Below are 22,586 nucleotides of genomic sequence, written 5' to 3'. Positions count from 1 at the left end.
TTTTTTAGTAGAGATGGTTTCTCCATGTTGATCAGGCTGGTCTCGAACTCCCAACCTCAGGTGGTCTACTTGCCTCAGCCTCCCAAAGTGCTGAGATTACGGGCTGTGAGCCACTGCACCCAGCTTTTTTTTTTTTTTTTTTTTTGAGTCAGAGTCTCACCCTGTCACCCAGGTTGGAGTGTGATGGCACAATCTCAGTTCACTGCAACCTCTGCCTCCCAGGTTCAAGGGATTTTTGTGCCTCAGCCTCCCAAGTAGCTGGGATTACAAGCATATATATATATATATATATTTTTTTTTAATAAAACAGAGATAGAAGAATTAGTGCCCCCCTGCATCCCTGTGTGTTTAGGGGTGGGTGCGGGTGTTGTGTGTGTGCATGTGGTGAGGGAAGTTGACTTCTTGAGGGTTGAGAAACAAAAAGACTTGATTAGGGAAGTCTTTGGTCTTTCTGATCTGAGTGCACTGTGCTCCTGGCCAAAGGGCACCATTTGTGTGAGTCTGGTTTGGGGACCTGAGGGCTGCAAAGGAGGTCATGGTAGCTCAGTCTTGGGTCATAGTAGGTCAGTAGCTCAGGGCAGACCATAATAGCTCAATCGTGGGTTCAGAGCAACATCACTGAGGTGGGACAAGGTCTGGCCCGAATCCCTTGGCTAAGGCAGGAACTTAGGTTGTTTGCATGAGGGAGAATGAATCTGGGTCCTTGTCTTGCTGCAGCTAAAGCCTGAGGTTTGTAGGATTGAGGAAGGAGTAGGATTTGTTCCATATTCCTACTAACTGGAGTTGTATCTTAAGACCAAGAAATATGGAGGTGGTTTTATCTGACCTCTAGTGTGATTTCTAGAGGGTTTTACTTCCCCAGTCATGCAATCTCAGAACACTGTCCTTTTTCAGGAGAACAGCCTCAAGGAAGACTAACCATCTGCAATACTAGAAGCCATGGCTGAGGTGAGTTGATGCTTTTTCTTGCCTTCCTGACATTTAGTTTAAAAAAAAAAAAAAAAGACATGAGCATTTGCTTTCCTTATCCTGACATTTCTGGCTAACAGAGTTCCCCTTCAGAATCCTTGTCCCCATTTTTTCTTAGCTAGATAATCCTATACCATCTCTAAGTATCCCTTTTATTTTTATAAATCAACCAGCATTAATATTTTCATTCCGTAAATACCTGAGCATCTCTTTTTTTGAACTCTTTCCCAAGGACTATGATAGGGGATGAATTATCTCAAGGAAGCAAGAATAGATTCGTAAAATGAACTTACCCTGTCTGGACCATTATTTGGTGAGTTGAAGGTGTGAGTTACTTAGCTGGAAATATAGACAAGCCAAGATTATCTCTACAGAGTAGCATTCTCCAGTAAGACAGGATGAAGTGTGGTGCTGGTAGTTCCAAATGGTGGATTGTTGCAAGATCTGGTTTAGGCACCTTTGGGGATCACGGGGTTGGTGGCTGATACAGATCTCTGCAACTCTGTAAGAACATCCTGGAGAGAAGTCCAATTTAAGGTTGGATAGGAAGTTTGGATTGTAAGGAATTTCTGTGAATCATCGAGTTTTCTGTATCTCAGAATTAAGGATAGTGATAATGGATGTTTACAATGGTTCAGCCAATGCATAAGTCATGTGGATCACACTGTCAGAGCTCAGAAGAACCTTTTAAGTCTTATCCAGTAATATCTGTATTGTAGAAAATTCTACCAGAAAAATAATTATTAAAGAATTTGTAAAACGCCAGGCGCGGTGGCTCATGCCTGTAATCTCAGCACTTTGGGAAGCAGAGGCGGGCGGATCACCTGAGGTCAGGAGTTAGAGACTGGGCTGGCCAACATGGTGAAACCCCATCTCTACTAGAAATACAAAAAATTAGCCAGGTGTGGTGGCACATTCCTGTAGTCCCAGCTACTTGGGAGGCTGAGGCAGGAGAATCCTTGAACCTGGGAGGCAGAAATTGCGGTAAGCCAAGATCACACCACTGTACTCCAGCCTGAGCAACATCTCAAAAAAATAAAAATAAATAAAATAACTTTACATATAACTTTATGTATCTTTTTCGTAGCTTTGATTGATGCTCTAAGATCACATGGGGGTAGTTTAGAATATATTAGATGAAGGACAACTTTGAACATAACACAGACCAAGAGTTGAGAACTTTTGCATCAGGCACAAGCAAACTGATTATAATTGTGTTATACCAGATCATGTAGCTGCTGTGTAACGTGACCTTAAATAGTCTTCCTGCATAGGACGAGCAAAAGGGGATGATTCATCAATAGGATAGAGATTTAAGACATTCTCTGGCTACCCCTTGCATTGTTAGGTGATGTCTTTTAGCAGAATTATGAAGACCTTTTTCTCCCTTAATAAAGGAGAAAAACTGATGGCCTGAGAAATCTTTCTCTGCTTTTCAATTTTATGAATTTTTTCAGAAGTTATAACACTATTACTGACTTTTTACTTATTTGATAAACATTAACTATTTTTGTTTTGGTCAGATAAATTATTGACAAAACTAATTCGTATTTTTTTATAAGTAAAACATTTTCCTCAAAAAGGTTTTTTTTTTTTTTTTTTTTGAGACGGAGTCTCACTCTGTCGCCTAGGCTAGAGTGCAGTGGCACGATCTTGGCTCACTGCAACCTCTGCCTCCCAGGTTCAAGCAATTCTCTGCCTCAGCCTCTCGAGTAGCTGTGACTACAGGCCGCTGCCACCACGCCTGGCTAATTTTTTCGGTTTGAGTAGAGACTGGGTTTCATCCTGTTGGCCAGACTGGTCTTGAATTCCTGACCTCGTGATCCACCCACCTTGGCTTCCCAAAGTTCTGGGATTACAGGTGTGAGCCACCACGCCCGGCCAAAAATGTTTTTTTCACGTAGGTCTATATAGCTAACTGGTAGACCAGAGAATTACCTCATCTTATTTTGGTTTTATACCAATAAAATATATCTTGGATACTCAATAAATAAATACTCAAAAAATAAAAAAATAAGGTCATGATGCATAATTTTATTAGGATGCACATTGTATCTGGTTCTCTTTCTTTTTGTAATATTACCAGTTATTGATAATTTTTAGATTCATTCATTAGGGGTTACAAGTGATCTTTTAATTCTGTCATTCTTCCTTCATAGATTAAGTGGAATACGTCTATCTATAAAGTAAAACTTTCCCTCATCAATTGTTTGGTTACCCTGAAGGACAGTTCATATAGGAAAGAAGAATGTTTGATTCTTTCCATTTAATTACCCGTTTTCCAAATAATGAGTTGGCTTCTTAGACTTGTCCAAAAGTGACCAATAATGTTTTAAAATAGTGTTGTGAACTCATGGATTAAACATTTTTAATATGATCAGTCCGTTGCCATTGTCCATATAATTTGATGTGCAACCAATCCTAGTGAACACGTATTATTCTCTTTTATAATGCTATTGCATTATATTCTCTTATTTTTTTTAATCCTCTTGATTTCTCTGCAGAAAATAGGGAAATTCATCAAAAACAATGGAAAGTTTCCTTGGAAGATTATTATCTAGTCACACTTGCATACAGTCCCCTCTTACAGCATTCTACAGTTTGGGATTTTGTTTGTTTGTTTATTTGTTTTTGTATTTATTTATTTATTTATTGAGATGGAGTCTCACTCTGTCGCCCAGGCTGGAGTGCAGTGGTACTATCTCAGCTCACTGCAAGCTCCGCCTCCTGGGTTCAAGTGATTCTCCTGCTTCAGCCTCCCGAGCAGCTGGGATTACAGGCGCGTGCCACCACGCCCAGCTAATTTTTTTTGTATTTTTAGTAGAGACAGGGTTTCACTGTGTTAGCCAGGATGGTCTTGATCTCCTGACCTCATGATCTGCCTGCCTTGGCCTCCCAAAGTTCTGGGATTACAGGCGTGAGCCACTGCGCCCGGCTGTTTTTATTTTTTTTTTTGAGATGGAGTCTTGCTCTCTTGCCCAGGCTGGAGTGCAGTGGTGCCATCTTGGCTCACTGCAACCTCCGCCTCCCAGGTTCAAGGGATTCTGCTGTCTCAGACTCCCAAGTAGCTGGGACTACAGGCGCACACCACCACGCCTGGCTAATTTTTGTATTTTTAGTAGAGACAGGGTTTCACCATGATGGTCAAACTGGTCTTGAACTCCTGACCTCGTGATCCGCCCGCCTCAGCCTCCCAAAGTGCTGGGATTACCGGTGTGAGCCACCACGCCGGGCCTGGGATTTGTTTTTAATCCTATGGGAAATGTCCTAATAGGGCTTTGGCATATCTTTGTTCCAATTTCTACATTGAGGAGGGGAAGAAGCTTTCTTTTTATTAAATAAAATACACATCTTTTTATTTTTTTTTAATTTTATTTATTTATTTTTTCGAGACGGAGTTTCGCTTTTATCGCCCAGGCTGGAGTGCAATGGTGGAATCTCTGCTCACTGCAACCTCCACCTCCCAGGTTCAAGCGATTCTCCTGCCTCAGCCTCCCAAGTAGCTGGGATTACAGGCATGTGTCACCACGCCCAGCTAATTTTGTATTTTTAGTAAAGACGGGGTTTCTCCATGTTGGTCAGGCTGGTCTTGAACTCCTGACCTCAGGTGATCCGCCCACCTCGGCCTCCCAAAGTGCTGGGATTAGAGGCATGAGCCACCACGCACGGCCCACATCTATTTTATTAAATAGGTGCTTCAAGCATTGGTTGCTCATGAAACAAAAATACAAATGAAACATCTAAATATCCAAATACCACATTTTCTCTAGATTTCCCCCAAAATGTGCCTCATCTCCCTGTACTTTTACATAATATTTCTAGTATCTTCATTTTGTTAGTTTTGCAATGTCACTGTCAAGATAGAATTATTTGATGGCTTAAGACAACTTTTCTTTTCTTTTTTTTTTTTGAGACAGAGTCTTGCTCTGTTGCCCAGGCTGGAGGGCAGTGGCGCAATCTCGGCTCAGTGCAAGCTCCGCCTCCCGGGTTCACGCCATTCTCCTGCCTCAGCCTCCTGAGTAGCTGAGGACTACAGGCGCCCGCCACCACGCCTGGCTAATTTTTTTGTATTTTTAGTAGAGACAGGGTTTCACCGTGTTAGCCAGGATGGTCTCAATCTCCTGACCTCGCGATCAGCCCACCTTGGCGTCCCAAAATGCTGGGATTACAGGCATGAGCCACCATGCCCAGCCAACTTTTGTAAGATTTTCAAACTCTAAATTTATAAATCCTATTACAAAAAAAATTATAATAATTTGACGTGCAAGTTGTAACAGTATTGGTCAGTGGGAGTATCTTCAAGTTGCCTCCTAGTCTCATCAGCATGATCCTAACAGTTTTTGGTTACTTTCTTGCTTTTTGGTATAACAAGACGTTCAGACTCATCCTGTGCATTTTGTAAAAGTTGCTCTTGTGGATTTCGTGAAATCAGTTCTTTTCCCAAAGAACCTTGGTTTCTTTTATTTGCAAATGATATTTAGAAACCACAATATAGGCTGGCTACAGTGGCTCATGCCGTAATCCCAGCACTTTGGGAGGCCGAGGCGGGCAGATCACCTGAGGTCAGGAGTTTGAGACCAGCCTGGCCAACATGGTGAAACCCTGTCTCTACTTGAAATACAAAAATTAGCTAGGTGTGGTGGTGCGTACCTGTAATCCCCGCTACTCGGGAGGCTGAGGCAGGAGAATTGCTTGAACCCAGGAGGCGGAGGTTGCGGTGAGCCGACATCATGCCACTGCACTCTAGTCTGGGTGACAAAAGTGAATTTCTGTCTCAAAAAAAAAAAAAAAGAAAAGAAACCACAATCTAGACTCTAGGGATGCTCGTTGCTACTGGATTAGTCATTATTTCTAGGCCGTTTCAATGGACAGAGTCAGGAATTTGTTTAATATAAACTTCCTACTCTTGCATCTATTTCTGAGATCTAAAGATACAGGTTCTCAGTGACACCAATATAATGACTCATTTTGTATTACCCCACAATACAAGCACCGTAGTCTCTGATACATTTTTTTAATTACACAAGTAATACGTATGTTTATTGTTTCAGGGATCAGTGATGTTCAGTGATGTGTCCATAGACTTCTCTCAGGAGGAGTGGGACTGCCTGGACCCTGTTCAGAGGGACTTATACAGAGATGTGATGTTGGAGAACTACAGCAATCTGGTTTCAATGGGTAAGGGCATCTGTACCAGTGATTCCCAGTTCTCCTCTGGAATGTCTGCTTCTTCCACAGTGAATTTCTCAGCTGCTTTTCAGGTTACTAGCTGAATTTCTGTTCTTTATTACCAAACAAATGGTTTGAGCTGAAATGAAAAGGAAGAGTGGGAAATTGGCAACTCCAGTGGGCTGTGGTTGAAGCTTCATCTTCATCTTTCTTTGGCTGTTCCTGTAGTGGCATCTCTTCCTGTGATCATCAAGGGACTGGATCTCCTTTACCCCCAGCATAACCATGTTCCATATCTTTTCTCGTGAGCAGGACTTTACACTCCTAAGCCTCAAGTGATCTCCTTATTGGAACAAGGGAAAGAGCCCTGGATGGTTGGCAGAGAGCTTACAAGAGGCCTGTGTTCAGGTAAGTGAGAAATGACTGGACAGGAGAAAGTCACGATAGGTCAGAACTCAGCTGGTCAGGGAGGAAACAGCACCTTTGAGATGTTATCCCTGAAGCTCCCATCAAGAAACTAGGCCAGTGGAGAAAATGAAGTCCTTTTAGCATAGTTGTTAAATAACCTGTTTCGCCCTTTTCCTCACTTACCACTATTTCTACTACTCCTCTCCAACCCTCCTCTTAATTTCAAGCAGAATGTACCTTTTAATTCTCTAAAAAAACCCTATTTTACCCATATTTTAGATTCAGCTGCTTGCTAGCTTTTTTTACCTCTCTCTTTTTTTTTCTTTTTTTTAAAGGGTCTGGCTCTGTCACCCAGGCTAGAGTGCAGTGACATGATCATAACTTATTGTAGGCTGAAACTTCTGGGCTTAGGCAGTCTCCCTGCCTCAGCCTTCCAAGTAGCTGGGACCGTAGGCCTGTGCCACCATGCCTGGCTAATTCTTTTTCTTCCTCTTCTGCATTTTTTTTTTTGAGATGGAGTCTCGCTCCATTGCTCAGGCTGGAGTGCAGGGCGCGATCTTGGTTCACTGCAACCTCTGCCTCCTGGGTTCAGGCGATTCTTCTGCCTCAGCCTCCTGAGTAGCTGGGACTACAGGCGCGTGCCACCATGCCCGGCTAATTTTTGTATTTTTAGTTGAGGTGGGGTTTCACCATATTGGCCAGGCTGTTCTTGAACTCCTGACCTCATGATCCACCCGCCTCAGCCTCCCAAAGTGCTGGGATTACAGGCATGAGCCACCGCGTCCGGCCTCTCATCTGCATTTTTTAGACTTGTACAGGTGTTTTCTACTACCGCTCCCCAAAATAATATAATTGCGTCTGTATACACAGATGTGAATACACACACACACACACACACACACACACACAGAGACACACACACACACCCCCCTTGCCCAAGTACTGGTCTTCATTATAGCTGCCTGTCAGTGACCTGTTTTATCAGACTGTCTTCAATGTTTCCTTTATGGAACTTTTTTTAATTTCCTGGTTTGTGTAAGGGAATCTTCCAGGTGCTACAGTTTACTAACTGTGTTACCTTTACAAACTCAAGGTCCAAAAGTGGTGCTAAAATATATACATATATGACTTCCACAAAGTAGAATAGTATAAAAGAGAAATGAGATAAGGAGTTTAGCAGAAAGTCAAAGGCTAACTATGTAGAAGTGGAATTAATCCCTATTGAAGTAGTAGGTGGAGCCTTGGAAGTGACTGCAATCACTATGTATAGAGATATTGTTGGGGCCAAGAAAAAAAAAAGGATCTGTGCCTATATTAAAAAGGAAGAGGTGGCAGAGCAGGAGAGATTTGGGATGAAGTAGGAGAACCAGAAGAGTACTTATTGAGCACTACTATGTACCAAGCATTGGTCCAAGGGCTGGGACTGTAGCATTCATGAAGGCATTCTAAAGTTCTGCACTTCTGAAGCCTACATTCTAGAGGGTAAGAGAGAAAATGTCTTAGTCCATTTTGTGCTGTTACAACAGAATACCTCACAATGAGTAATTTATAAAGAACAGACATTTATTTTCTCATAGATCTGGAGGCTAAGAATTCTAAGATCAAGGCACTGTCCTCTGATGAGGGCCTTCTTGCATCTTCGTGTGGCAGAAGGCAGTAGGGCAAGAGAGCCAACTCCTTCCATCAAGCCCCTTCATAAGAGCACCCAAACCCATTCTTGAGGGATGGGTCCTCGAAGCCCGATCATCTCTTAAAGGCCTCACCTCTTCGTTTTTTGAAATTTTTTTTTTTTTTTTGAGACAGGGTCTCACTCTGTCACCCAGGCTGAAGTGCAGCGGCACAATCATGGCTCACCACAGCCTCAACCTCCCGGGCTCAGGTGATCCTCCCACCTCAGCCTCCCGAGTAGCTGGGCCCACAGGCACACGTCACCACGCCCAGCTAATTTTTCTATTTTTTGGAGAGACAGGGTTTTGCCATGTTGTGCAGGCTGGTCTCTAACTCCTGGGTTCAAGCGATCCACCCACCTTGGCCTCCCAAAGTGCTAGGATTAAAGGCTTGAGCCACTGTGTCTGGCCCCCACCTCTTAATACTATCACATTGGCAACAGCTGAATTTTCAAGGAGAGACATTCAAACCGTAGCAGAAGATAAACATGAATGTCCACTATATATGTATAAAACAATATTAGCATGACATTAATATTATATAATATATAAATATATTTTTAGAATTATATATCACATATTTATCTACATGTAACTAATATATTGGTATAGTATAAATATATATCATATATTAATAATATTTCTATATTATTATATGTCCATGTGTATATGAAATGTCAGGTGGTGGGTGATAGATAAGTGCTGTGAAGAGAGGCTAGAGAGGGCCTCTCTGATGAGGTGTTCTTTTAGTGAAGACTTGAAGGAAGTGAGGGAACAGGTAATGTAAATATCTGCTAGGAGAGATTCAGGCAAAGGGAACAGGAAGAACCAAGTACTCGAGTTCAGAGCTTTTTGGCAGCCACCATTGTGGCTGAAATTGAATGAGCAAAGCGGGAATTGTAGAAGAGGAGATCAGGAAAGTAGCAGGCTTATGAGTGTTTGCATGCTGGGTGCAGGTCAGGATGGGAGTTGGATGTACCTGTAGATGATTTTGGGTCTTGTGGACCTTGAATTTTACTCCGAATGAGGTGTAAATCCATTGAATGATTTAGCAGAGTGATATTATCATGTTTGCAAAGGATCATTCTTGCTCTAGGGGTTCCTAGCTTTGGATTCCTTTAGGTAGAATTCAGGGAGTCCATGAACTTGGATGAGAAGAAAAAAATACATCTTTTTGTTTTTTTTCGAGACAGAGTCTCACTCTGTCACCCAGGCTTGAGTGCAGTGGTGTGATCTCAGCTCACTGTAGCCTCCACCCCGCAGGTTCAAGCGATTCTACTGCCTCAGCCTTCTGAGTAGCTGGGATTATAGGCGCCTGCCACTGCGCCTGGCTCATTTTTGTATTTTTAGTAGAGACGGGGTTTCACCATCTTTGCCAGGCTGGTCTTGAACTCTTGACCTCATGATCCACCTGCCTTGGTCTCCCAAAGTGCTGGGATTACAGGCATGAACCACTGTGCCCAGGCCAAAAATACATCTTTATATTTAATAACCTGTAATTGAGATATAACATTTCTTCCTATCGTGATGTATGGGACAAACCATAGTAGCAGTAGTAGTAGTAGTAGTAGTTACTGTGACTTTGACATTAATGGAAATCACAGATACGTTCATATTATTTTACTGTTATTGTAGGCATATTGAAATATTTATGCTCATCACTACTTCAGAATTAATGTAGTACTAGGCTTGCCACTAGGTCTTGTTTAATGTTTTACTAGAGAAGAAAACTCCAGGCAGAGAGAAGAACCCCTGTGAAGGCTCTGATGGGGAAAAGCTTGGTGTGTTTGAAGGACTAAATGCCAGTGTTGGTGGGCCCCATGATCAAGTGGGAGTGGAGTGTGAGTCAGGGTTTGGACAGACAGGCAGGAGCCACAGCATTCAGCCTTTGCAGGAGATTGTAAGGAGTTCGGACTTTGAGCAGTGGAAACCTAAGCCAAATGATATTATTCCCTGAATAGATTAAAGGGTGAGAGAGCTTGGTGGGGAGACTGGTTGAGGAGGCTACTTCACTGGTCTGGGTAAGAGTTGATTCTGGTTTGGAAGATGACATTGGCAGTGGAAGACAGAAGAGGGCAGTTTCAAAACTTTACTTGGGAGCTTAACTAGATGAAAGTTACTGCAAGATCTGCTGGGCGCGGTGGCTCACGCCTATAATCCCAGCACTTTGGGAGGCCGAGGCGGGAGGATCATGAGGTCAGGAGATTGAGACCATCCTGGCCAACATGGTGAAACCCCATCTTTCCTAAAATACAAAAAAATTAGCCGGGCGTGGTGGTGGTGCACGCCTGTAGTCCCAGCTACTCGGGAGACTGAGGCAGGGGAATCGCTTGAACCCTGGAGGTGGAGGTTGCAGTGAGCCGAGATCACACCACTGCACTCCAGCCTGGCAACAGAGTGACACTGCATTTCAAAAAAAAAAAAAAGTTATTGCAAGAGCATATAGAGATAGGAGGAGAAGGATTGTGTTGGAATGAATTCCCTGTTCCTGTTTTGAGATACTCCAATAGGCTTCATTTTGGTATCTTCAAACCATTTAATTTGCCTAATATCCCCATTTTTAGTAAGAAATTGTTTCATAATACCTGAACTTTACTCCAAAACATGTATATACATTTTCCTGTAACCCCCCAGTAATCATGAGTTAAGGATTATTGCCCTTTTACAGATGAAGAAATGGTAGCCTAGAGATTAAATAATTGCTTGTGAGCACACAACGATTAAGTATCAGAATTGGCAGTCAGCTCTCATCAATCTGCTTCTGGTTCCTGTTATCTTTCTATGGCAGTATGTTGTACTGTGTCTTAATTTCTTTCCATCTTCCTTAAACTTTAGCTCCTTCTCTCTCATTCACTGTGGTGGTACATAAGCAAGTCTCCTCTCCCCTAAGACCAGCATCTCAAAATTCCAAGGCAAACAATATTTCCATTGAATCCCCAGCACATAAAATAATTCTGAGTTTTCCTATCTGCCACTTACACACCTACATCAAATTAGTTCAATACATTAGACTTACATCTGTCTCTTCCCTCATGTGAATAACCCGCTGTTACCAATTCCTTTTTTTTTGTTGTTTTGAGATGGAGTCTCACTCTGTCACCCAGGTGGAGTGCAGTGGTGCGATCTCAGCTCACGGCAGCCTCTGCCTCCTGGGTTCAAGCAGTTCTTCTGCCTCAGCCTCCGGAGTAGCTGGGATTACAGGCACGTGCCACCATGCCTGGCTAATTTTTGTATTTTTAGTAGAGACAGGGTTTCACCATGCTGGCCAGGCTGGTCTGGAGCTCCTGACCTCAGGTGATCTGCCCGCCTCGTCCTCCCAAAGTGCTGGGATTACAGGTGTGAGCCACCATGCCCGGCCACCACATTCAAATTGTATCCACTGTGTATCCTTTATTAAAGACCTTATTCTGTTTCCACCCCAACTGGGTTTGCTGCAGTTCACTTCTGACACTATTCAGGATGTGCAGACCTCACAGTCTTCCTTAGTACTGTCCTCACCTCAGATGCCAGCTGCAAGTCTTGGGAGTCCCCCGGCTACCTGCAGGTCAGCCAGCTAACAGCAATAAATTAAGGGGTTTCCAAGGTCTCAGGTTCAATAATTTGTTAGAATGACTCATAGAAATCAGGAAAGCTCTGTATTTAAAGCTACAGTTTTATTAGGATACATATTTGAGCAAGATCTGGAACTGGACAGTTTCCATGCCCTCTCCCTGTGGAGTCAGTTTGTCACTCTCCTATCACATCAGTGCATTCACCAACCAGAAAGCTCCACTGAATTTACTGCCCAGCATTTTTATGGAGGTTTTATTACACAGGCACAATTGATTAAATCCGTGCCACTCAATCTCTAGCCTCTCTACACTTCTCAGAGGTCAAGCAGCTGCAAGTCCCACCCTTGTAATCACAAGCTAGTGTTTCTGGTAATCAGACCCCACCCTGAAGCTTTCTAAGGTCCTGCCATGAATTACCTTATTAGCATAACAAAGACCTCCTGTCAGGAAATTCCAAGTGTTTTTGAAGCTCAGTGTGGGGCTTTATTATACCTCAGAGCCAAAGATTCTTCCCCATATGCATTTATTTCTCTCAGGAGACCTTTAATGGAGGCTAGAAAATGATCCACTTCATGTTACACATATTGTGTGATATACTTATCTCTTATGTACACACGCATACTTATATAGATATATGTATATCATATATATCTATATAAGTGTATATATACTATATAATGTCTATATATACTATATAAATATATATACTTATCTATATATACTATAAAGATACTATATATAGTATAGATACTATATAGATACTACATATAGTATCTATATATACTATATATAGATACTATATAGTATCTATACTATATAGTATAGTATCTATATATAGAGTATATATATAGTATCTATACTATATAGTATAGTATAGTACTATAGTATCTATACTATATAGATACTATATATACTATATATATACTATATAAGTATACTTTCATAGTATATATAGATACTACATATAGTATCTATATCTATATATGTCTAAGATATATCACATATCTATATAAGTATACTTATATATATATGGCCAGTCATGTTTTAATATGGAAAATAGCCCAACCATTGTATATTTACCAGCCTTTCCAGTTGACTCTGATCCACATCCATATTTGAGTATCATTGTAGTAACTTATTTGCGTAGTTACCTTCCTCTGCTTCCTGCATTATCTTACTAATTTCTTTGTCTTTCTTGTCCATTTTTTCAGAGAACACAGATATCCTTGTGAACCCTGTGTCATTTACCTAGTAGATACTATTCTTACTTTAATTTTTCCATTTCTATTATAAAAGTTTAACTTTTCACAAATAGGAAAAAAGAACATTTACCATTTTATTTTCTTTCAGATCTGGAATCAATGTGTGAAACCAAGTTATTATCTCTAAAGAAGGAAGTTTATGAAATAGAATTATGCCAGAGGGAGATAATGGGACTTACAAAGCATGGCCTTGAGTACTCCAGTTTTGGAGACGTTTTGGAATATAGAAGCCACCTTGCAAAACAACTGGGATATCCAAATGGGCATTTTAGTCAAGAAATATTCACTCCTGAATACATGCCCACATTTATTCAACAGACATTCCTTACTCTCCATCAAATAATTAATAATGAAGACAGACCCTATGAATGTAAGAAATGTGGAAAGGCCTTTAGTCAGAACTCACAATTTATTCAACATCAGAGAATTCATATTGGTGAAAAATCTTATGAATGTAAAGAGTGTGGGAAATTCTTTAGTTGTGGTTCACATGTTACTCGGCATCTGAAAATTCATACTGGCGAAAAACCCTTTGAATGTAAGGAATGTGGAAAGGCCTTCAGTTGTAGCTCATACCTTTCTCAACATCAGAGAATCCATACCGGTAAGAAACCCTATGAATGTAAGGAATGTGGGAAGGCCTTTAGTTATTGCTCAAATCTTATTGACCATCAGCGAATTCACACTGGTGAAAAACCTCATGAATGTAAAGTATGCGGGAAAGCCTTTACTAAGAGCTCACAACTTTTTCAGCATGCACGAATTCATACAGGTGAGAAACCCTATGAATGTAAGGAATGTGGCAAAGCCTTTACCCAGAGCTCAAAGCTTGTTCAACATCAGAGAATTCATACTGGTGAGAAACCCTATGAGTGCAAGGAATGTGGCAAAGCCTTTAGTAGTGGCTCAGCACTTACTAATCATCAGAGAATTCACACTGGTGAGAAACCCTATGATTGTAAGGAATGTGGAAAGGCTTTTACTCAGAGCTCACAGCTTTGTCAACATCAGAGAATTCACGCTGGTGAGAAACCCTTTGAATGTCTTGAATGTGGGAAGGCCTTTACTCAGAACTCACAACTTTTCCAGCATCAGAGAATTCATACAGATGAAAAACCATATGAATGTAATGAATGTGGAAAGGCCTTTAATAAATGCTCAAACCTTACTTGACATCTGAGAATTCACACTGGTGAAAAGCCCTATAACTGTAAGGAATGTGGGAAGGCTTTTAGTAGTGGCTCGGATCTCATTCGTCATCAGGGAATTCATACTAATGAATAATAAAAATTAAAGCCCCTGTCACCTTCCTCATATTTTAAACCAAAAATCATGTCTAATAGTTACCCTCTTCCATAGTTTTTTTAAAACTTTGTATTTAAATTTTGTATCCAAATGTATTTCATTCCAGGTTATAAATTCAGAGTCTGAAGTGACATTCCCTCTCTCCCCCAGTCATATACCGATGCCAGCTGTTCTATAATTCTTTCGTTCATTGTTTTGTTCTCCTTTCTTGGTGACGCATTATACTCATGTTTATATTTGCTTGTGTTTTTAGAGCTATCTTTTCTGATCTGTGTATTTGTGTTTGCACCAGTATCACACTGTTTGAATTGTGTGACCTTTAATATTTTTAAATTCCTTGTGGAGGTTTAACTTTGTTTTTGAAGTTAGTGTTAGTCTTTTTGTTTTATTTTATTATTATTATTATTATTATTTATGTTTTTTGAGACAGAGTTTCACTCTGTTGCCCAGGCTGGAGTGCAGTGGCGCAATCTCGGCTCGCTGCAACCTCCACCTCCCGGCTTCAAGCAATTCTCCTGCCTCAGACTCCTGAGTAGCTGGGATCACAGGCGTGTGCCACCACACCCTGCTAATTTTCTATTTTTAGTAGAGACAGGGTTTCTCCATGTTGGTCAGGATAGTCTTGAACTCCTGACCTCAGGTGATCCACCTGCCTCAGCCTCCCAAAGTGCTGGGATTACAGGCATGAGAGATTGCACCTGGCTTTATTTTTTGTTGAGACGGAGTTTCGCTCTTGTTGCCTAGGCTGGAGTGCAATGGTGCAATCTCGGCTCGTCACAACCTTCGCCTCCCAGGTTCAAGTGGTTCTTCTGCCTCAGCCTTTTGAGTAGTTGGGATTACAGGCATGTGCCACAACACCCAGCTAATTTTTTGTATTTTTAGTAGAGACGGGGTTTCACCATGTTAGCCAGGATGGTCTCAATCTCCTGACTTCAGGTGATCCACCCGCCTCGGCCTCCGAAAGTGCTAGGATTACAGGCGTGAGCCACTGCGGCCGGCCTTTTTATTTTAAAAATGTACATTTTTAATTGTTAAGCCAAAATCACAAAGCAAAAAATTACAAACTAAAAAGCCAAAATTAATTGTAATCACACTTATAGATGGCTGCTCTCAATTTGGTAGAGAAAATCGTGCTATACTTTGCTTTTTTAAGAAAGTGTAATTATGATATGCATGCCGTACCCTTAACTGCTTTTATCATGCCAAAGATTTCATGAGTGCCATTTCAGTAAATATAGATTTTTATTATCTTCATGACATATTTAATGACTTTAAAATGACTATTCCCATTATGGTTGCCTCTAAATTTTTGCAGCTATAAAAGCTGACCTCGGCTGGGCACAGTGGCTCATGCCTGTAATCCCAGCACTTTGGGAGGCCGAGGTGGGCGGATCACAAGGTCTGAAGATTAAGGCCATCCTGGCTAACGTGAAACTCCGTCTCTACTTAGCTGGGCGTGGTGGCATGTACCTGTAATCCCAGCTACTTGGGAGGCTGAGACAGGAGAATTGCTTGAACCTGGGAGGCGGAGGTTGCAGTGAGCTGAGATGGTGCCTCTGCACTCCAGCCTGGGGGACAGAGTGAGATTCCGTCTCTAAAAAACACAAAAACTGCTGACCTCATTGGATGCTTATTTTTACTTTTAAAACGTTTATTTTAATTGCTAAAATTATCCACATTTTCTCCTTGTGAGCTGTTTTGTTCCTTTACATCAATCCTAATCCCAATGCCATACTAGAAAGTAACACTGTTATGAAAGTGTTATTTATCAATCCAGATATTAATTTTGTTTTGTTTTGTTTTGTTTTTTGAGATGGAGTTTCACTCTGTTGCCCAGGCTGAAGTGCAGTGGCACAATCTCAGTTCACCACAACTGCTGCCTCCCGGGTTCAAGCGATTCTCCTGCCTCAGCCTTCCTAGTATCTGAGACTACAGGTGCACGCCACCATGCCTGGCTAATTTTTGTATTTTTAGTAGAGACGGGGTTTCACTATGTTGGCCAGGCTGGTCTTGAACTCTTGACCTTGTGATCCACCTGCCTCGGCCTCCCAAAGTTCGGGGATTACAGGTGTGAGCCACCGTGCCCGGTCAATTATTTTTTCTTATAGCTATTAGTGGTGTTTTTGTTTTTTGAGACAGAGTCTCGCTCTGTTGCCCAGGCTGGAGGGCAGTGGTGCAATCTCGGCTCACTGCAACCTCCGCCTCCCGAGTTCAAGTGAGTCTTCCGCCTCAGCCTCCCGAGTAGCTGGGACTACAGGCGCACGCCACCATGCCCAGCTAATTTTTGTATTATTAGTAGAGATGGGGTTTCACCATATTGGCCAGGCTGCTCTCGAACTCCTGACCTCGTGATCCTCCTGCCTTGGCTTCCCAAAGTGCTGGGATTATAGGTGTGAGCCACCGCCCCTGGCTGTTAGTGGTATTTTAAAAAATTATGTCTAGGCATCTATAATAAGGCTGTATGTATTGGATTGCTGTGAAGAGTCAATGAATTAATAAATGCAAAGTACCTCAAACTGTTATCACATAATACAGGTTTAGTAAAAGTTTTCCACTATTACCAGTGATATACTCATTATCATAAGTATCTTCATTAGGATTTATGGAAAGGATTTTAACCATGTTGTTTACCTTTGGCAAATTTATAATTCATGGTGGAAAAAGAGAAACACTTGTAATGAGTATAACGAAGCCTTTCCCTATCATTATTATTCAGTGTGGAATTTTAAAAGGAAGAGAAAAAGTATGTGTGCATAGTCTTTGTTCAGACTTCATCTTCTATGCTACATAAAGAATACCAGTCTGAGGCTGGGCGCGGTGGCTCACACCTGTAATCCTAGCACTTTGGGAGGCCAAGGTGGGTGGATCACTTGAGGTCAGGAGTTCGAGACCAGCCTGGCCAACATGGTGAAACCCCGTCTCTACTAAAAATACAAAAAGAAAAAAAAAAAAAAAAAGCCAGGCATGGTGTTGCATGCCTGTAATCCTAGCTACTCAAGAGGCTGAGGTGGGAGGATTGCTTGAACCTGGGAGTTGGAGGTTATAGTGAGCTGAGATTGCGCCACTGCACACTCCAGACTGGGTGACAGAGCGAGACTCTGTCTTACAAAATAAAAAATAAAAGGTTACCAATCTGAAACCCTGAAAATATGATGAGTAGTAGAAAGCACAGCTGTCAAAAAAGCAGGAAGAGATTATAAAATTTTTTCTAATATTTCCCCCCCAAATGCAGAAAACATACTGGCAACATTATTTGACCAGAAGAAGCAGTACAATAGGATAACCATCAAATATCTGATTATTAATTCAATATTCCCTCTTAATTAACATGGGTTAAGGAATAAATCCCTAATATATACATTATTTAAATGTACATGAAAATGAAAACAATTGAAAAACCTGTGAGTGGCAGTAAAAGTTGTATTGGAAGTTTTATAACCTAATATTTGTGCATATGTTGTAATACTAGGAAGAAAAAATATAGAACCCAAGGAACTAAAACAAGCTGAAATGAATTGTGGGAGGAAGGAGGTAGTATTATTTTAAAAGGCAGAAATAATTGAAAGAAAAAAACTGGATCTGAATCCAAAATTGATATTTGATGGAAGAGAAAAAAAAGGAGACAAAGTTTAGTGATTCCAGAGGTGAAATAAGGATGACAAATAAACAATATTGTATATGAGAAATTGAAATGGCTATATATTTAAACTTAAAAGAACTGTGTCATTTGGGGTAACGAAAATGTGGCATGGGTAAAGGTTGTACAATTTTGTTTATATACTACAGGTCACTCAACTATACAGTTTAAAAGGGTGAATATTATGCTGTGTGAATTTGATCTCAATTTAAAAACTTAAGGCTGGGTGCAGTGGCTCATGCCTGTAATTCCAGCACTTTGGGAGGCTGAGGTAGGAGAATGGCTTGAGGCCAGGAGTTCAAGACCAGTCTAGGTAACATAATGAGATCCCCCTCCCCTCATCTCTACAGAAAAAAAAAAAAAATTAAAACAACAAACTTAAAAGTTGGTATTATAGACATTTTTATAATATATCTGAAAATCTGGAAAAAGTCTGTGATTTTTAATAAGTTGACGACATCAGAATTAACTGGAGGTGTAAAATCTTAATAGACCTCCCTCCAGAATAAACTTATTTAAAAAAATAAGACTGGCCAGGCATGGTGGCTCACGCCTATAATCTCAGCATTCTGTTAGGCTGAGGCGGGTGGATCACCTGAGGTCGGGGATTTGAGACCAGCCTGACCAACATGGAGAAACCCTGTCTCTACTAAAAATACAAAAAATTAGCTGGGCGTGGTGGCTCATGCCTGTAATCCCGGCTACTCAGGAGGCTGAGGCAGGAGAAAGGCTTGAACCTGGGAGGCAGAGATTGCGGTGAGCGGGGATCATGCCATTGCACTCCAGCCTGGGCAACAAGAGTGAAACTCTCTCAAAAATAAATAAGTGAAATAAAATTTTTCTTAAAATATATTTTAAATGTCAAATTGCTACACTAAAAAAGACACCAAGGTAGAGATTTTTATAGGTGAAATCTATGAAGTGTCTTAGGAAACTCTTCTAGGACATAGACTGAGATAGCAAATTATCTATTTTTTAAATTTGTCATAATCCTGATGTTACAACCTACTAGAAGAACCCAAAACAATTTGTCCAGAATCAGTTATGAAAATACAGCATTATAAATTAGCAAATCAAATCTAGTAACCCATTGAAAATAAATATTTGTCACATTCTGAATTTAGGAAAAAACAATTCTGATAAATCAAACTTTCTACTTTCTGAAACTTGAAAATCAAATTGATTTAGATAAGATTGTATTTCTTAGTGTCTGAACTCAGGAACCAAATAGATGTGGATAGCATGAGATTTTTGGAATACAAGATAAGATAATTCACATGGGATTGCGAAAGTTCAAATAACTAAAGTTCTGTCAATGAAAATATATGCTCTAACCTCAACATCTTCTAGATGAACCCTTTTTTCTAGCAGTATTTGACAGGATGGGATATATTTTATAAATAAACTTGCACTATTATCCTATCTGCTGCAGTATCACTGTTCATTCATTTATGCCCTTTACTTCCTACTTGAAGGGTCTTTAAACATAGCCAACATATCCAGTCATTGCTGTGCATTTTGGATGAGGGTGGATTGCGGGGCTGCATTCAAAGCCATCCTGGGCCACATGCAGCCTATGGGGCGTGGGTTGGATGAGCTTGATGTACCACGTTTTCTTTATCCAGTCTACCATTGATGGGCACCTGGGTTGATTCCATATCATTGCTATTGTGAATAGTGCTGCGATCAACATACAAGTGCATTTGTCTTTTTGGTAGAATGATTTCTTTTCTTTTGGGTAGATACACAGTAATGGGATTGCTGGGTCAAATGGTAGCTCTGTTTTAAGTTCTCTCAGAAGTCTCCAGGCTGCTTTTCACACTGGCTGGACTATTTTATGCTCTCACCAACAGTGTATAAGCATTCTCTTTTCTCCGCAGCCTCACCAGCATCAGTTGTTTTTTGACTTTTCGTTTGAGATAGAGTCTCGCTGTGTCACCCAGGCTGGAGTGCAGTGGCATGATCTTGGCTAACTGCAACCTCCGCCTGTTGGGCTCAAACAATTCTCCCACTTTGGCGTCCCAAGTACGTGGGATTACAGGTGCATGCCACCACACCCACCTAATTTTTGTATTTTTTGTACAGATGGGGTTTCACCATGTTGCCTAGGCTGGTCTCAAACTCCTGGGTTCAAGCAATCCCCTACCTTGGCCTCCCAAACTGCTAGGATTACAGGAGTGAGCCACGGCACCCAGCTTATATTTGTGTATACGTTAAATTGTATATGTTATTTTATGTATGTGTATATATTAAGTTGTAGATTCACATATATAATTATATACACATATATTACATTATATACACATATTACATTATATACACATATATTACAGTATATACACATATATTTGTTTACTCGTGCAATTTGTCCCAGCAGAAGTAAAAACTCATATAAGTAAAATAATATTTACAGGCTGGGCGTGGTGGCTCACATCTGTAATCCCAGCACTTTGGGAGGCTGAGGCGGGAGGATCACCTGAAGTCAGGAGTTTGAGACCAGCCTGGCCAACATGGTGAAACCCCGTCTCTACTAAAAATACAAAAATTAGCCGGGTGTGGTGGCGCATGCTTGTAATCCCAGCTACTCGGGAGGCTAAGGCAGGAGAATCGCTTGAGCCCGGGAGGCAGGGTTTGCAGTAAGCCAAGATCACACCATTGCACTCCAGCCTGGGGTACAAGAGTGAAACTCCATCTCAAAAAAAAAAAAAAAGTATTATTTTTGGTGCAAAAGTACTTTAACATCTTAAATGCTCATATAATGGAAGATACTTTAACTCTTAGAAAGAATGAGTTAGCTCCTTATCTACTCTAAAGGTATCCTAACATCTTTGTACCTGAAGTGGTATCTGATTCAAATTGTTATATTAAAAAAGGAAAATGCTTTATAATAATAATAATAAAAAAAGAAACTTTATATAGTAGCTCTCCCTTATCTGCAGGAGATGTGTTCTAAGACCCGCAGAGGATGTATGAAACCGTGGATAGTATGACCCAATTGCTGTCGATCAGAACACATTTCTGTCTATGTTTTCCAAGCACAAATTTAATGTTTTTTTTTTAATCTTAACTAAGCACTTATCACACACGTGGCTGTATTTTTTAGAGCTTGGGGTTCAAGAAACAAGACTAGCAGAAATTTCTTTTCCTCCTTACACTTTCACAGCTAGAAGATTTGTTCTTACCATAGATCTTAGCAACTTCAGCACACGACTTATTTTCCTTATTCAGTCAAGAATTTTCACATTTTCACTTAAAGAAAACACTTCAGGGCTCCTCTTCTGCATATCTAAATTGACAGCATCACTACTCTTGCATTTTAGGGCTATCATTAGGTACAATTAGCGTCACTTAAACACAAGCGCTGTGATACTGCGGCAGTCAATCTGATAACCAAGTTGGCTACTCACCGACTAAGGGTAGCGCATACAGCATGCATCTGCTGAACAAAGGGGTGTTCATATCCTAGGCAGAACAAAGCAGGACAGTGAGATATTTCATCACGCTCCTCAGAACAGCCCACAGTTTAAAGCTTATGAATTGTTTCTTTCGGGAATCTTGCATTTAATATTTTCAGACCACAATTTACTGTGGGTAACCGAAACTGTGGGAAGTAGAACCATGAATAAAGGGGGGACTACTGTATATGCTTCTGTATGTGTGTAAATACATGAATCGTGGAGAACATAATGGGAAGATGCTCATCATCTTGTTAACTCGTTATTGCAAGAGTGGAACTGGAGGGGGAATACTGCCTTTCCTTTATATTTATTTGTAATATTTCATTTTCATTATGAACATGTGTTATTTTAGTATTTTTAAATATTAATAATAAAGACGGGCAAAACATGTAATTTTAATTCAAGCTGAAATCTTCAAGGCAATCATATATAATTAAACAGAGCAAATAAAACATTCTAAATCCTTGAAGGGAAAGGGGAAAAGAAAGCACAATGTAAAAACCAAGTGAGTCTAAAAGCAACAATATATCATAATGCCTAAGTTCGTGGGACCAATTCCAATCCAGTCCAAGGAAGCAGAGACTGGCGACCAACATTCCCTTTCAGGCCCCTGCAGGGTCAAGAGCATGCTCCTGGAATAGACTGAGAAACTAGAGCAGGCTAAGTGAGGTGCCAGGAATAAAGACACCGCCTGACTGACACATTCTCCACTCTCCCTACACCCGCTCCTCTCACCAGCGCTTCCATCAGGCTCCAATTCCGCCCTCTTCCCAAGAGCCTCAGATCGAAACCTTGCAAGGAAGACACCGATTCTCAAAGTCACAGGCTTGGTAATCTGAGCGGCAAAGGTGAATGATCTCGTGCTCCCCCTAATCCCCTCTACTCCCCTCGCCACTGCTGCCTAGCACCAGCCCCTCCTCCATAATTTGAACTGTCCTCCCAGGACTTGGAGGCGGGTCGGCCCAAGCACTTCTTACTGGCCAACATGGGGCAAACCTCCCCTCTCTTGCACATCCATTGGCTAAAAGATCTGTCTACTTAAGTCTGACTGCCACCTTCCCTTCTTTCTGTGTTGCCTGGATAGGACTGTCAGCTGGTCGCGTTTCCCATTGGTCACCGTTTCTGGAAGCCCGCCCCCACGTTTCCGGGAGCCCGGCGGA

At 41.1% G+C, this 22,586-nt stretch overlaps 1 protein-coding gene and 1 long non-coding RNA gene across 2 annotated transcripts; one reads left to right on the top strand and one right to left on the bottom strand.

The window, feature by feature from the left end:
• The first annotated feature begins 168 nt into the window (after positions 1-168).
• LOC115930085 (zinc finger protein 383) lies at positions 169-19,390 on the top strand. The gene is made up of 5 exons (XM_031006335.3): positions 169-948; positions 1,202-1,282; positions 6,021-6,147; positions 6,451-6,546; positions 13,115-19,390. The coding sequence occupies exons 2-5, from the start codon at positions 1,253-1,255 to the stop codon at positions 14,197-14,199; spliced, it is 1,338 nt and encodes a 445-aa protein (XP_030862195.2). The 5' UTR covers positions 169-948; positions 1,202-1,252; the 3' UTR covers positions 14,200-19,390.
• LOC129528519 (uncharacterized) lies at positions 5,749-22,456 on the bottom strand. Its single transcript, XR_008673763.2, has 3 exons — positions 22,162-22,456; positions 21,376-21,430; positions 5,749-6,277 (listed from the first exon to the last, which is right to left on the bottom strand). It is a non-coding gene; the product is annotated as an uncharacterized lncRNA (long non-coding RNA).
• Between the last annotated feature and the right edge of the window lie 130 nt (positions 22,457-22,586).

The sequence above is a fragment of the Gorilla gorilla genome, chromosome 20 (genome assembly GCF_029281585.2).
Source record: "Gorilla gorilla gorilla isolate KB3781 chromosome 20, NHGRI_mGorGor1-v2.1_pri, whole genome shotgun sequence".
NCBI classification, from domain to species: domain Eukaryota; kingdom Metazoa; phylum Chordata; class Mammalia; order Primates; family Hominidae; genus Gorilla; species Gorilla gorilla.
Note: the sequence above shows the minus strand (reverse complement) of the source record. Positions and strands in the feature narration are given on the sequence as shown.